Source organism: Antrostomus carolinensis, unplaced genomic scaffold (genome assembly GCF_000700745.2).
Source record: "Antrostomus carolinensis isolate BGI_N321 unplaced genomic scaffold, ASM70074v2 scaffold37587, whole genome shotgun sequence".
NCBI lineage: Eukaryota > Metazoa > Chordata > Aves > Caprimulgiformes > Caprimulgidae > Antrostomus > Antrostomus carolinensis.
Window position 1 is genome coordinate 5742 of NW_010330178.1, and position 13854 is coordinate 19595.

Genomic DNA, 13854 nt, shown 5'->3' on the forward strand with positions numbered 1-13854 from the left:
AAAAATTTTAAGAGCTGGAACAAATACATTAAAACCTATAATCTTCCCATCTATACATCTTGTTTTTTCCCCTCAGGGTTTTCTTCATACAAAACTTTACCAGCTTATACTGATAGCTCTCCCCCCAAAATACAAGGCACAAAGAAGATACTTTTTTTCTCTTGCTTGCACAGACATTTAAATACTCTATTAAGCTCAGAAAATTAAAGTCTTATATGGCACACTAGCTCTAATGCCACGTGTGCTATGTACAAGTTAATGGTTGCAAAGAAAGCTTATTGTTTTTTAAGAAAAAACAAAATAAAATCCAATGATTAAAAAAAAAAAGAACATAAAACTCCCTATATTGACAGCTTTGCCAAAAAAACCCCCAAAAAACAAAAAAAACCACGCTTCCTCTTATTTTACTTGGAGCATAAACTTGTCACAATGTCTGGCATATGCTAAAAATTTTCACTAGCAAAAACATGTTTTTGCTTCTAAAACAAAGGTGATATATTCTGGTCCTAGATAACTTAATTTTAAAAAGAATCCTCATCTGTGTATTTAAGCTTAAAGCAGCTTTGAAACTATCTGGTTTATGCTCCAAAAATGCTATTAAGCATTTTATACCATGCTTTGATTTGTTTTACTACATTGTTATTCAAAAACAATGGAACCTAAATGTAAGTGTTTACATAATGCTAAACTGACATGCAGACCAGAATGCAGTTTACAATGAAGTACTTGACAACACAGGTAGAGTCTGACCAATGAGAACAGCTGAAAGTCATGTCTTAAACTTTAGACATTGGTATTCGTAGCCCTACAAGGCCGCCGGTGGGGTCTCCTTCTGCAGTCTTCTCTAAAACTTGATTCACAAATTCTGACGTCTGTCCAGCTACAGGTAGTCCTAAAACGGGAGGGTAAGAAAACGTGCTGTGAGGTTACTATTCATTGCACGTATTAGTACATTCCTGTAAGTAATATAAAGCCAATGAACACTTTGGTTAATAACCAACCAAAAAGCACAGACAACTGAAATTAGGAAATGCTTCTTTCTTTTCTCTATTCCAGAAATTGTCTGCAACCTAACATATCATAGATTATATATCTCTTCACATACATGCAAATTTTCACTGCTTACCAAGAGTGTCTTTAATAAGTACTTTCAACTTTTGTTCCATGTTGACTCCTCTGTCATCTTTAGGTACCTGCACCCGATTAACTATTTCTTGTTTAATGGAGTTGATCACAAACAGCAAACTATCTGCAAAGAAAAAAAACCTGGATTAGACTTACAGCACATTGCCCCTAGAGCAAAAGAGATCTACAGTTGTCCACACACTGTTATCTGTTAAGTGTCAAAGGTATCACATCACACTCACTGTAACATCAAGATGTAATGGTTTACATCTGTAAATGTATTTTCAAAAATATTTACATTACATGCATACATTTACATAATTTACATCTGTAAAGTAGCTCAACACTGCAGGTAACCCAATTTATGTACACTTTACGGAGTGGACTGGTTTTGTACCAACAAAATTGTTGGGTTTGTACCAACCCTGTTTTCTCTATAAATTCCCAGGTATGACCCAGGTTACATGATGGTGCAAAACACAGACTTGTCTGAGCAAAAGAAAAATTAAGATGTGAAGAGTTGTATTTACCATATTCCGTGTTGAGACCCCAGAGTTTTACTTTATTGGCTTCATACTGGGCTTTCTTTTTTAGTCTACAAGCCCTATAGTAAGAAGAGGGGAAGAATTAGAACACTAACAAAAATTCCAGAATACTACGAGCATCTGTTTGTTTGCCACACGAACTTATCAACCAATACTCCCAGAGCTGTGATGTACAAAATCATTTATCTACTCACTCACCTTCACTGAAAGCACTCTGCTACCTATATTTGCTTACATTTCACACTTGTGGATTTTATCACTGTATCAATCATTCGCCCTGCAGCTAAGTAAGCCAGCTTCCAGTGGAAATATATTGTTATCTATATCTCCAACGTGCCAGTTGCCCTGCTTTTTGATAAACTGGTAATTAGACTGTTGCAGGAACTGCCACAATGAAGCAGGATCTCTTCAGGCAAAAATTAGTTAGATCTTAATCCTACAGTTGTAGTAATCCAAATTTACTCATCCATGTAGTGTTATCTAATACATACCTGGAAGCCAGCTTGTTCTTTTCTTTTCTTGACCTCGGTCTGGCAGTTAAGGGAAGTTCACTGACTGGCGTCAGGTCACTGATCACCTTATTCAGCTTCCTCAGTTCATTACCAATCTGCAGAAGTTTTCTGGGGTTGGGAGTCAGGTCTTCTACATCAGTCCTCCGTGATTTCTTTGCTGCATATTTTCCTGTTTTAAATATGCAGAAAATTGGGTTGGGAAGGGACACAATATGTACACAAACCTGTGAAAAAACATTCTTAAATATGTATTTTTTTGGGTGCAGTTTAAGTTCCTTTGTTCATTACAAGAGAATGGATGGGAATCAGGCGATTCCCTATGACCTTTCACAATAGAAAGAGCATTTCCAGACAAACTGCTTTGTACAATTCATATTATATCCAGATCAGATAAGACCAAATACTGCTGGGCAGGCTACTGGATGTGACAGACAGCATACACACAACTGTGCTGAAAAAGGTGTATGTCACAAGTTCGAACCCAGTTGTTTTGCCCCAACTGTAACTTGCTAACTCATGTGTTCAGCCAATATATCCTCTTGCACACTCAAGTTGATTAAATTTCTAAATAATCTTATTGCTAAAGTTCTGTATTAAGAAAGAGTGCTAAGGCCTGGTACCAAAACAATCTTCAGTGATATTAAGTTTAAATGATCCACATCAAGGCTAGTTAACGCCTTTTATATTTATTCAAAGCTACTGAAGGCCTGGTTTTCCTCAGGAAATACACTTACTCCAGACAAATCTTTATTCCTTAAGACTCTCTGCCATTGCCATGTGTCTTTTCTAAATCTCTATTAAAAAAATGCTGGTTGTTACAGACACTTACATGAAAATGTTAATAAAACTAGTAAAACCTGTTCCAGAAATATTTATTAGAGAACTAGCAATTTAGCATGATTTATCTGAGGTAGTAGATGACCTTAGCACCTGACTTAAAGGTCATTTGCTCCTCCAAGTGTCGGGTAGGACTGAGTCCTCATTGCATGTTTGGTTATTTGTTGTTTACTATGAAGTATAGCTATAAGCCTTCATAAGAAGGAACAGTGATAGGGACTTTAGACACTGATATTTTACTACAAGACAAATAAGCATATAAAGAATAAGGAGGTAAAAAAAAAGTGTTCTTCCCTGAATAAATCTCCAAGTAATAACAATGAAAAAAATATTCTGGTTTAACAGAAAGTAAACTGCCACGTTAAAGATAGTAATTTTAAACTGTAAGGGAACATTAACATTACAACCAGACAAGCTGGTTTCATTTTCTCCTTCAAAGCCAAAATCAAATGGAGCAGCCTACCAAAGATGCCCTGTGACAAGAAAACAAACATTACTCCTGAGAGTGGTTTGTTCTGGGTGATGTTAGTCATGTGTGTGCTACAGCAAATTGCTCATCAAAAAGTCACGGGAATAAAACAGAGTTATCAGACCAATTGTCTTAACTTTCTAAGAGGATATTTTAAAGAAATAGTTTATTCACAGAAAAGTAACTGCTGTGCTGCATTCACATAGGTGGGAGAAAAAAGTAGGGAGGAGCAGAGAGTTACACCTTATTGCTTGTCCTTTAGTTCATGCTGCAGTTAACGTGAACTGTGCATCTCAGATCACTTCCAGCTTACTTCTAACACAAGCAAGATGGAAACTAAGGAGCTACAAGGAGCAAATATCAGTCAAGCGACCTGTCCAACGTGTTTACGGTATCGCACTGGGAAAATTTTGAACTTGGGGTTTCACTGAAAGCCCTTGGAAGTTACAATTCTCAATTTATCCACCTTCCTCTGGAAGAAACCACACTGAAAGTTACTACTGTATGTTCACTGTGCCTTCCTTGGACACTGTGCAGAAATTTGCTAATTGAGCAACAGACTTACAGTGTTTTAATGATTTATTTTCATGGCCAAAACACAACTTCTCAGCCCTTGAGAGTATGGGAGTTTGGCTACTGAAGGCGTCAGAATGGAAGATGTTCACTTGTAACTAGGCCTCTTATTCTTACCATGATGGAGACCGTTCTTCTGATACATGTTACTTGGCAAGGTATCTCGATTCCACTCAGATGGCCTCAGCATTATTTCCTGTTGCGATGGTGTTAGTTGCTCACTGTACTCCCAGAAGTATCTTCGCTTGCCTCTTTTCCGAGAGGATATTGCAGTCATTTCTTTTAAATCCTCCACAGAATCATTTTCATACCCTAAAAGGATACATTGCATTGTTTATATAATGTTGACAAAACTGTTTCTAGCCCTTTAATGGTGGATTGAGTATTCAATTTAAGAGCAAAACCACATATGAGGTCTGTTTTACATTATCTAATAGACTTGGTTTTCAGTGTCAACTACTGCTGGATACATGCCTTAAATCCAGGGATAGACACTGAGCCAGTGATGGTGCTTCATTAGTTGAAAAGAGACAAATTATTTATGCATTGAAAGCCCCTTTATGTTCTCTGACCCCTTAAGCTCTATGGCTCTTCTCCCCCACAACCCCATCGCTGCAGAGTACAGACAACAGCTGTTGGAGAGTGTTATTCCATTCTTACAATTTCCTCCATGAATTTGCAGGAACATAATCCTAACTTGCCTCCACATTTTAATTTATATCTAATCAAAAAGCATGGAAAGAGAAGCAGATAATAAAGACAGATGAGCAAAAGGCTAATAAAGAAAGCAAAATTATTCGATCATAGAATATTCTGAGTTGGAAGGGACCCATTAGGATCATTGAGTCCAAGTTCTGCTCTTCCTTGAGTCTGAATACCTTCGGGAAATAAATCAAACCACCCATCTCTATGAGACTAGAGGAAGAGGGCTCTGTTATCAGGACAGTGACTTAAGGCCCATAGGAAAAGACAATCAAAATTGAAGGGATATGGGCACGAGCTGTTCAATCTCTTCCTCACCTCTTTAGTGGGATGAAGAGAAATGATCCACTGTAAGCTACACAATATTTTAGAGGTGTATTACAATGCACTTAATACGATGAAGTACATGGAAACTGTAATGTCACTATCCACACTGCATAAATATTTATACTGTAATTACGTAAACACTTTTTGGAGTCCTACATATGCTTTAGAACATAAAGACAACCTATACTAAGGTTAAAAAAACCCAAACCACTGCATCGCTTTTTGTACTAAAATGTTATGTAATAGTTTACTTTTACTTAAAAAAGAATTCATTTCAAAACATGACACACACTTATGAAGCTTAAAGTAAAGCCAACCACTGAGTGGACTGTAAGCTTAAAAAGCCTTGACCCCATATGCTTGAGCTCTGCTTCATCTTTTAACAGTAGCACAAAGAACACTTTCTTCTTTTTAAAACAGTCCATTCAATTAGTCTGTTTGCACTTGAAAAACCGGTCAAAAAGGAAAAACAAACTTTCTTGCTTTGGTCTGACTCTCACCTCATAACCCGCAGTATGAATAAAAGTTAGGTGTGCAGTGGATTAAATCAGTTCCAAAGTTCTGTTTCTAATCATTTCATCAACTCATATACTTTGATTCTCTAGTTTATTAAAAAGATGGTATTTTAAAGGCAAATCAAACAATGAAACATGCTTTATAAAACATTTTTTTCTTGTACAGCCAAAATGATTATGACATTTTACATTAAATACAGTTTCAAATACCATAAATATTTTTAACTGTACTTCCATTTTACCCAAATGCTGTTTGACATAAATATCAAAATACTCTTAAAAAACCCACTTACTTTCCACTTGAAAAAATATATCAAGCTATGTAACTCATTATATAGATACGAATAAATTTAGCCCATTTTCATGATAACACAGAATTAAGCCAACCGATGAAAACAAATCTCTCTAAAAGCTCATGTGTACAAATGTACAACAAGGTTAAAATCAAGACTTCCTGTTTGCTCATTTAAACTATAATTAACTGAGCAACTTAAAATTATGTTGACTTAGCACACCCTGCCTTGTAACTCTGACACTGACCTGCTACCATTTTAAAGTTACGTACAAGAATCCAATGCACAATGTCCTAACGTTGCCTGTAACGCACAGGAGCGCAACAAATCTGCTGAGCTCTTCTGAACTGTAGTCATCTTCCTTGAATTCTCCTCTTAGCACAGATCATATAGTGGTCTCACTTTCTTTGGCGGGCTTCTAAGAAATCTGAAAGGGTCTTTGTATTTACATTTCAAGCCCTTTGCAAGTCCCTCCTAAAAATCTTTATTCACATCACTTACTATGGTTTTAGGTTTAAATTCACCAGAGTTAAAATGAAGTAAAACAGAGAATAGGATAGATGTAACTTCTGCATTTTACCAGAATAAAAGCAAAAATAGACCTACCAAAACAAAAGCAGAAAACCCCAATCTCTTTACCATTTAATCATTCTGACTTCTGTCAAACCATTTATCAGTGTTTTTCCCCCAGCTGATGGTTTGGGGGCTCGGAATAGATGCCACGCAACTTCTTTAAACAATCTCCATGTCTCTACAAGCACTTTTCCCTCTCAGCTGTTTCTTCTCCAGTGCTACCGAAAACTGAATCAGTTGTTGGATTTCCCATTTCTGGAATCTCTTGACTACTTGATGGGAGAAGCAGTCATTTACAAGTAGTTCTATTAAATGAACTGTATATAATATATATATATAAAATATACTAGCAATGGCAAAAAAAGGTTTAAGTGCTAAAAAAGGCCTGGGCTAATAATTCCAATAATAAATTACCTTTGCCAGTGACAAAAATTGCTAAATCTGTATCATGGTGATAATAAAAACATTGTTGCCCAAACTTGCCCAACACCCAGACAATTTTTAGTTATTTCTCCAAGTTCATGAATAACTTTATATATAAAGTTCACTATATCTAAGTGTTTCCTCAGACAACACTAACGCTTTAAGAAAACATTTAATGCACTCCAAAAACTTACATGAAGAAGAATTAACAAAAGCAAACTGTGTATAAAATATATCAGAGGGTCAGTAATAACTAGTAAGTTTTTTATCCTTCCAGTAAATTACATCTTCACTCTAAATTTGTCAACTGATTTTGGTTTCAGTACTGTGGAAGGTTAAATCTTCCTGTGCCATGCCTATTTTTAGAAGCTTTACCCATAGTATTTACCTTTACTCTAAAGGCAAAAAAGCCACACTACGTACAAGAGTGACATAATTAAAATACCTGGAGACAATACCTTCTAATATAATCAAAACATATGGTGAAACTTTTAATATCACCATGCTCACGGTGAATGGCTTCATTCACTTAAAGTTCCAGCAAGGCAAGCTCCTCAGTTGCTGTACTGCACGACACAGCTGCATTTAGAGAAGGCGAGAGCGACTGCTTGTCAGTAAAATCTGAACAAATGGCAAATAGTTAATGTAATTCCTCCAACTGAAATTCCAGCATTTTAATGTGACATCTCTTTTTCAAGGTTACCAGGCTTTCTGTGCAACTTGCCTCTGTGGGCTGCAAAACACTGTGCAGTACAGCAATCATTACAGAGCTCTAATAGCTACTCAAAGCCCCAGAAAGTAGAGGGAGTTCAATTCAGAAGAAGGGAGGAAGAGTTTTAAAATGCTAATACAAATGTGTTATGTACATGTAAAAATAACATAAAGGGTATAATGCTTAACGAGTTTAATGCCATCTCAGGAAATCTACTTAGAAAATAATTTAATCCAAGAGTTCATTATGACAAACACGACAAGCTTTAGGGAAGCTGCTGTTTTTAAAAAGGCAAAACTTCAGCTGCTTTCCCCCATGAAATTACATATTGCCAAATATCTGAATACGTTAATTCTTATACTCTACAACAAAGCATTTATAAAATGTGAATATTATACTTTCTACACTGAAACTATTACTTGGTTACAGTCTTGTCCTTTTCTCTTCATTCAGATTTTATTTTTACACAACGTTACCGCTTTGTTACCTTCTAGGTGAAGGTTAGTTCTTATTTCTGTTGTTAAGGCTCCATTTCTACATGCAGAAGAGAGGGATTCAGTATCCTTTGAAGACCCACTAAGTGTTACTGCTGAAAACCACCAAGAAACGGTTCTATTAGTTTCAGTGGTAGGTATTCTCTGGATTCTGTGGAAAACTGTACTTAAAGTAGGACTTAAGCAATTATGAAATTATTTAACTAAGGCTATGATTTCATACCAGCTCTCAAGAGATATAACTCTGGATAAATTCAAAGCAGCAATCTACTGGAGCACTAGAAAGCTCTGCACATCCTATCATCAAGCCACAAAAAAACAATACAACAATTGCAGGTAATTGCTCTAAGACTTCAGGCTACAAGCTAGGTTTCCTGTATCCTCTACTATTATTTTTGTTGCGTGACCACAGTTTATGCAGTTTTTCCTCAAAACAGGGAGACAGCAACCTTGTAGAGTTTTTATTAATTACATTTTGCAAAGCAATTAGAAAATCTGGGATTAAAATTCATAATTTAAGATCAGTGTTGCTCATCTGTAACTATTAAGCATTGAAAAGCATTCTTTCCCACTCAGCAGACAAATCCATTAACCTCCACGTTAGCAAAGCCCAACATTGCTGGTACCTGGTTCTGAGAAGGTATCGCTGATGTCATCATCTTTATCATCCTCATAATCTTCCTCCTCATCATCGTTTTCAGACAGCTCGTGCTCACTGCCGAATCCTTCATCATGGTCCTCATCCTCAATATCGTCCTCATCATCCTCCTCCTCCTCAGGGTCTCCTTTGGCCAACTGTTCACCCAAACTGTCTGTTACAAAAAGAGAATAGTTGTGCTCTTCTTTCTTCTGTGAAGAATCTGACACTGATGCGCTGGCAGAATGACTGCTCTCCCCCACAATAAGCCCTGGGGTTTCCTGGGGTGGACTGAGGAGCAGTTCTTGAGTCTCTTTAAAAGGCAAAACAGGAGGTGTACTGTGACTATGTGGGGACTCTATTCCTTTTCTTTCTTGTCTCTTTGCTACAGCACCACAATAGCAGGTGTTTTCCTTTGCTGCATCAGCATGTGTCTGGCTCAGCACCGGTCTGCCCTGTGGTAAAGCATTGATCTTTACTTTTGCCTTTTTAACATAGTCTTTACATTCAACATGAACGTTCACCTTTTCATTGTTGTACACATTGGTCTTCACCGTGATTTGTGTACTGGAAGCAGGCTGGGTTGCAGGTTTGCTTGCCTTCTGAACACAGTCTGACAAAGGTGCCTCAGCCTGAACGTTCTTGGAGGAACAGACTGGGGCTGCTGCTCTGGTTGCAATTTTTTTTCCAGGTAACAAAGAAGTTAAAGGGTTTTGTTTTACACTAAAGAGCAAATCAGGGTAATAAAGTGAATCAGAAACAGGCTGTGAGTCCTCACTGTTAAGCTGAGCCAGTGTTGGTGTTTTGCTTATCACCTCTTCATCTTGGTATGGGCTTGAAAAGTCATCAAGGCCTAAATAATCCACCTCTTTTGTTCCCCAGATGTCACAGCTGGTTAATTTAGTGTACTTAGTTAAGTCTTCACAGTAGGTGTCCCACTGTTCCCACTTTGAGGTGAGAGCAGCTTCTTTGTCCAGGATGTCCGTAAAAGACTCCAAGTTCTCAAGGTCTTTGCAGTCCTCCATTGAAAGTAAGTTGTCTCTGGAGCTTTGCTGATAGTCCATTTCTCTGTCCTGTGCATAATAAGACAAGTTAAAAATTAATATTAAAAAAGTATCGATAATCTAGTATGGTGAGCTTAATTCCAGTAAAGTGTAAGACAGTGATAACATATGAAGATACCTCAACTTCCAACTAAAAGCTGCCTTTGTGGGTCAGAATGAAGTCCAGCTTCCATGCTTCAGCAGCAGATCCTTCTGAAGAGATTGCTAAAGTTACAGGTCAAATGCTGCTGGATTCTTTTTCTGCTATTACAAATCCATCTGGTCATCAGGAACTAGACTAGTACCAATATTCATACATTTAAAATAGGAAAGACATCACAGGCAAGCTGTTCTAGTCTCTATTAACCTAGGTCAATCTTTGCTATGCGCTTAACAGGCAATGTTCAAGTTTACCAGTTCCTGGAAAGAAAACCTCATTCTAACATGATCAATTAATGACTATAAGCTATTTTATCTTTTAATGCAGGGGAAAAAAAAACCCAAACAACAAAAAAAAACAATGCTAGTATAAGTAGCTTGTGAGTCAACTTTTATTTTGCTTCCCCTGCATTCACAGCTTGGGTGAGGTAGCATATAGCTGCTCTTGCAGAAAAGATTGTAAGGAAGAGTCTCAAGCACCATTACATAACGCCAACACAGCTCGATTTGAGACTTGTGTATCAAGCCTCTCCTGATGGCCAGCTTTAACAAGCATCTATTGAGGAAACATCACATTTGCTGGACAAGCAGTTAGGCTCTTTCCTAATCAGTAGCTAGCCGTAATGAAGAATCTTCTAGCATTCTTGCACAAATACCCCTTTATTACTATACAAACTCAGGGTATTAGTCAAGGAGAGGAAATTATGGAGACACACAGAAAGACGACCTACCAGTTCATACATGAAATCTGGATCTGAACTGCTTGCCAAGAGATCCGTGCTCATCAGAGTCTGCTCTGAAAACACATGGCTCCGAAAGGCGTCCCCAAAAGGAGGGTCCATTCCACTCACACTGGGCTACAACAAAATTTATACTGACATTTGAAGGATGCTATAAAAAGGCATATTCTTTTCTTCAATGAAACATAAAGAGTATTGCCATTTCATCTGAGTCTCTGAACTCGTGCTATACTCGCATCGGTAAGGTTTTTACCTACACAGATATGCATGTCATTTCTCAGAGCGAGAGAATGCTTTAAAAAACAGTTAACAACATGCAGCTCTTAAATCAAAGACCACATTTGTATTCATCATATAGCTGCAAGAGCATTGCTCATTCATTCTTTTTTGTTGGTTTGAAATTCTCACGTTTGCCAAGTTTAGGGATATGTCAGCATTTGTAGAAGAGGAGAGCGAGTACTGGCAAGATCTGTGAGTATCAATAGGCACCACACGCTTGCAGGGCCTTCACCTTAACACAAGCCATTTTGTACTAAAGCAGTGCTGACTGCTTTTAGAATCATCAGAATTTATAAAACTTTCAGCAAAGGTTGTAACAAAAGCAAAATTTATTACAACTAAATCAAGAGTGTTGTATCTCTTGAGAACAAAGTGGAACTTTGCAAAAAAACATGCAGGAGGATTGGGCATGCAGGGAATGGGCAGCAAGGCTTTCTGCTACATTTAATTCCAGACCTCTATTTCTCTTCTAGACACACTCGCCCTGAGGGCTGGGAAGGGAGAAACACTGTACTGCTGAAAGTCATTCAGTGTGCTGATGTGTGAATCACTGCAGCAATAAAAGGCTGCTCTCCAGGCATCCACCCTCATCAAGACAACAACTTTGCTGACTCTTTCTGTGTGATCAAAAACAGTACCAAGAGCAGCAACATCCCTTCCACCACAGACACTACTGGGATCCTAAAAAATATACACCATTTAATCTCTCATAAATTCTCCCTGCTAATACCAGTCAAATTTACTCTTCAATATTTTTTTTTTAAACAAGGAAGCAGAATTATTTACAGAAGCAAATAAAATCATAACAGACTTACCTGAGGCATTTCCAAGCCCAGATTCCCCAAATCCAATTCCAAACTTCTAGTTTTATTCACTCGTAGATTCCTTTCCAGCTTTACTTCAGTCTCAGTGAGTTTACACAATCCATGCAATGAGATTTTCCTTAGGATAACTTCAGTTCACGCTGATGGAGTTCTGTTTGTAGACTTCTGTGTAGAATAAACACAGTAACCCCCCAAGGAGGTAAGTAATCCTTCACCAAAAAGGTAGTGCTTAAAAAAAAGCCAAAGTGAAGTAAAAGCAAAAATTTCCCTTGATTATTCCTCATGCTGCAATGTATAGCAATTTTCTTCCCCTGACAACTTTCATCAAATGAAAAGTCACAGATGCTACAAAACAGAGTTCCTGCAAAAACCTTTTTGTCTGAGTTACATTTTGTTGCCTTTTTTCCTCACTCACTACCGAGTCTACAAGCTCTATAGACATATGAAAAGAAAAGCCTGCCTAACTGGAAATAATGACTAACATACTCCTGGGTATACAAGAGAGAAACAATCTTTATGACTAATATAACAGAGCCAATAAATTCTAAAAATGTCTCAGGCAAATGTCTCAAAATACTAATTTCTGAATAGGCAGTAATACTGTTTCAGCAATATCTCCTCCTTTTCTTAAGAGATTAATCCATCCAGCATCAGATAAGATTATATCAATCACTCATATAGCAACATCTAGTGGCAGAGGGATCACAGCAATCATGCTCACCACCCAGCAGCAGGGGAAGAGACAGACTTCCCCAACAAATCAAATTAAACATTGTGCCAAATTCAGAGTTGCCTAATAAAATATCTTCTCTATTAATTTTAAGTAAGGCACATATTAAAATTGGTCCAATTTGTCTCTTAGTAATTTTACTAGTTTAGTAGTTTCTATAGCCCTGCTGCTACTTCAGATGTATATCTAAAGACTTTTCTGAGCCTCATATCCTGCTTAATCCTGCATTTTTAACAACATAAGGAAAGCATGACCTGTAGAAAAGCAAATACTTAAGCACAAACATGAGTAACTGTATCTACACTAAAAGTATGCCAAAAGACTCATAAAATAAGTAACAGGAAGTAAAACAGAACAATGTTATATAAAAAACAATAATAAAAAATCATCCATGGTATCAAACCTTAGTATCTAATGCAACTACATTGTCTTCAAAGATGCTGCTTTCTTACTGTCTTGCTTGCCTGCAAGATCCCTACCCTTATATAAAAAAAACTCTTTAACAATAAAGCAGCATTAGAGGAGCATAATCAAAAAACTGAACCATTATCCTTGTACAGGTTTTCAGCATTATCAGTTAAAATGCATTTGCTTCTTTGAGCAGCATTCTTCACTCAGCATTGCTCCTGAGCCTGACTTTGGTGCAGTCTGCTCAGGCGATGTTTATTCTCACGTTTCGAAAAACAAATAGTACAAGTATTCTCCCTACAGTGGAGCTACAATCAAAACCCTCCTCCCACCAGCACATGACAGCATCCCCATGATTATTCCTACTTTCAGATAGTTATCTCAGCTATTTTGTTATATTCAGCATCTATACCATTAGACTGTGGTAAAAACAGACACTATGCAAAAAAGTCTACTTATCAAAACATACTGCTTCTCAAATAGCGGCTAGAATATAAAGAACAACGATAGCAAGTCCAGTTAAACACAAGTTCTTGGTAAAACCATGCTACCAGTGCCAAAGTAAGGCATTCCTTGTAGGATCCTGAGTCCAGTAAGAGCCAGTTCCTCCTGAGAAAATTTTCTTTCTAAAATTTCTTTCTCTAAAATTTCCAGGGAATTCTTTTTACTTATCTTCAAGTGACATTTAAAGTTAAGTTTGTGTCCCAGGGACACGTGCCTCAACATCCCCCGTCTCCCTTCACCCAGCAAAGGCCACACTGCAGCCAAACTAGTCCTGCCTCTGCTGTTAAAGTGGCACAAACAACTAATTCATTTTTCAGCCTGGTCCGATCAGGAGAAAAGTGTCTGTTCTTTAAAACAAACAAACGATGTTCCCATACGCAAAGAAAAAGGCGAGAAGGACAGCATCTCTCATACCAACCTACACCTGAGT

The 13854-nt window shown here is 37.4% G+C and overlaps 1 protein-coding gene across 2 annotated transcripts; it reads right to left on the reverse strand.

The window, feature by feature from the left end:
* Window positions 1-776: 776 nt before the first annotated feature.
* Window positions 777-11947, reverse strand: CREBRF (CREB3 regulatory factor). 2 transcript variants are annotated; one of them, XM_010172843.1, is made up of 9 exons: window positions 11774-11947; window positions 10671-10796; window positions 8727-9810; window positions 8094-8195; window positions 4179-4373; window positions 2162-2351; window positions 1656-1729; window positions 1127-1249; window positions 777-892 (listed from the first exon to the last, which is right to left on the reverse strand). In XM_010172843.1, the coding sequence occupies exons 1-9, from the start codon at window positions 11780-11782 to the stop codon at window positions 777-779; spliced, it is 2019 nt and encodes a 672-aa protein (XP_010171145.1). In that variant the 5' UTR covers window positions 11783-11947. The 2 variants fall into 2 exon arrangements, with proteins under 2 accessions (XP_010171145.1, XP_010171146.1); XM_010172844.1 differs by lacking the exon at window positions 8094-8195.
* Between the last annotated feature and the right edge of the window lie 1907 nt (window positions 11948-13854).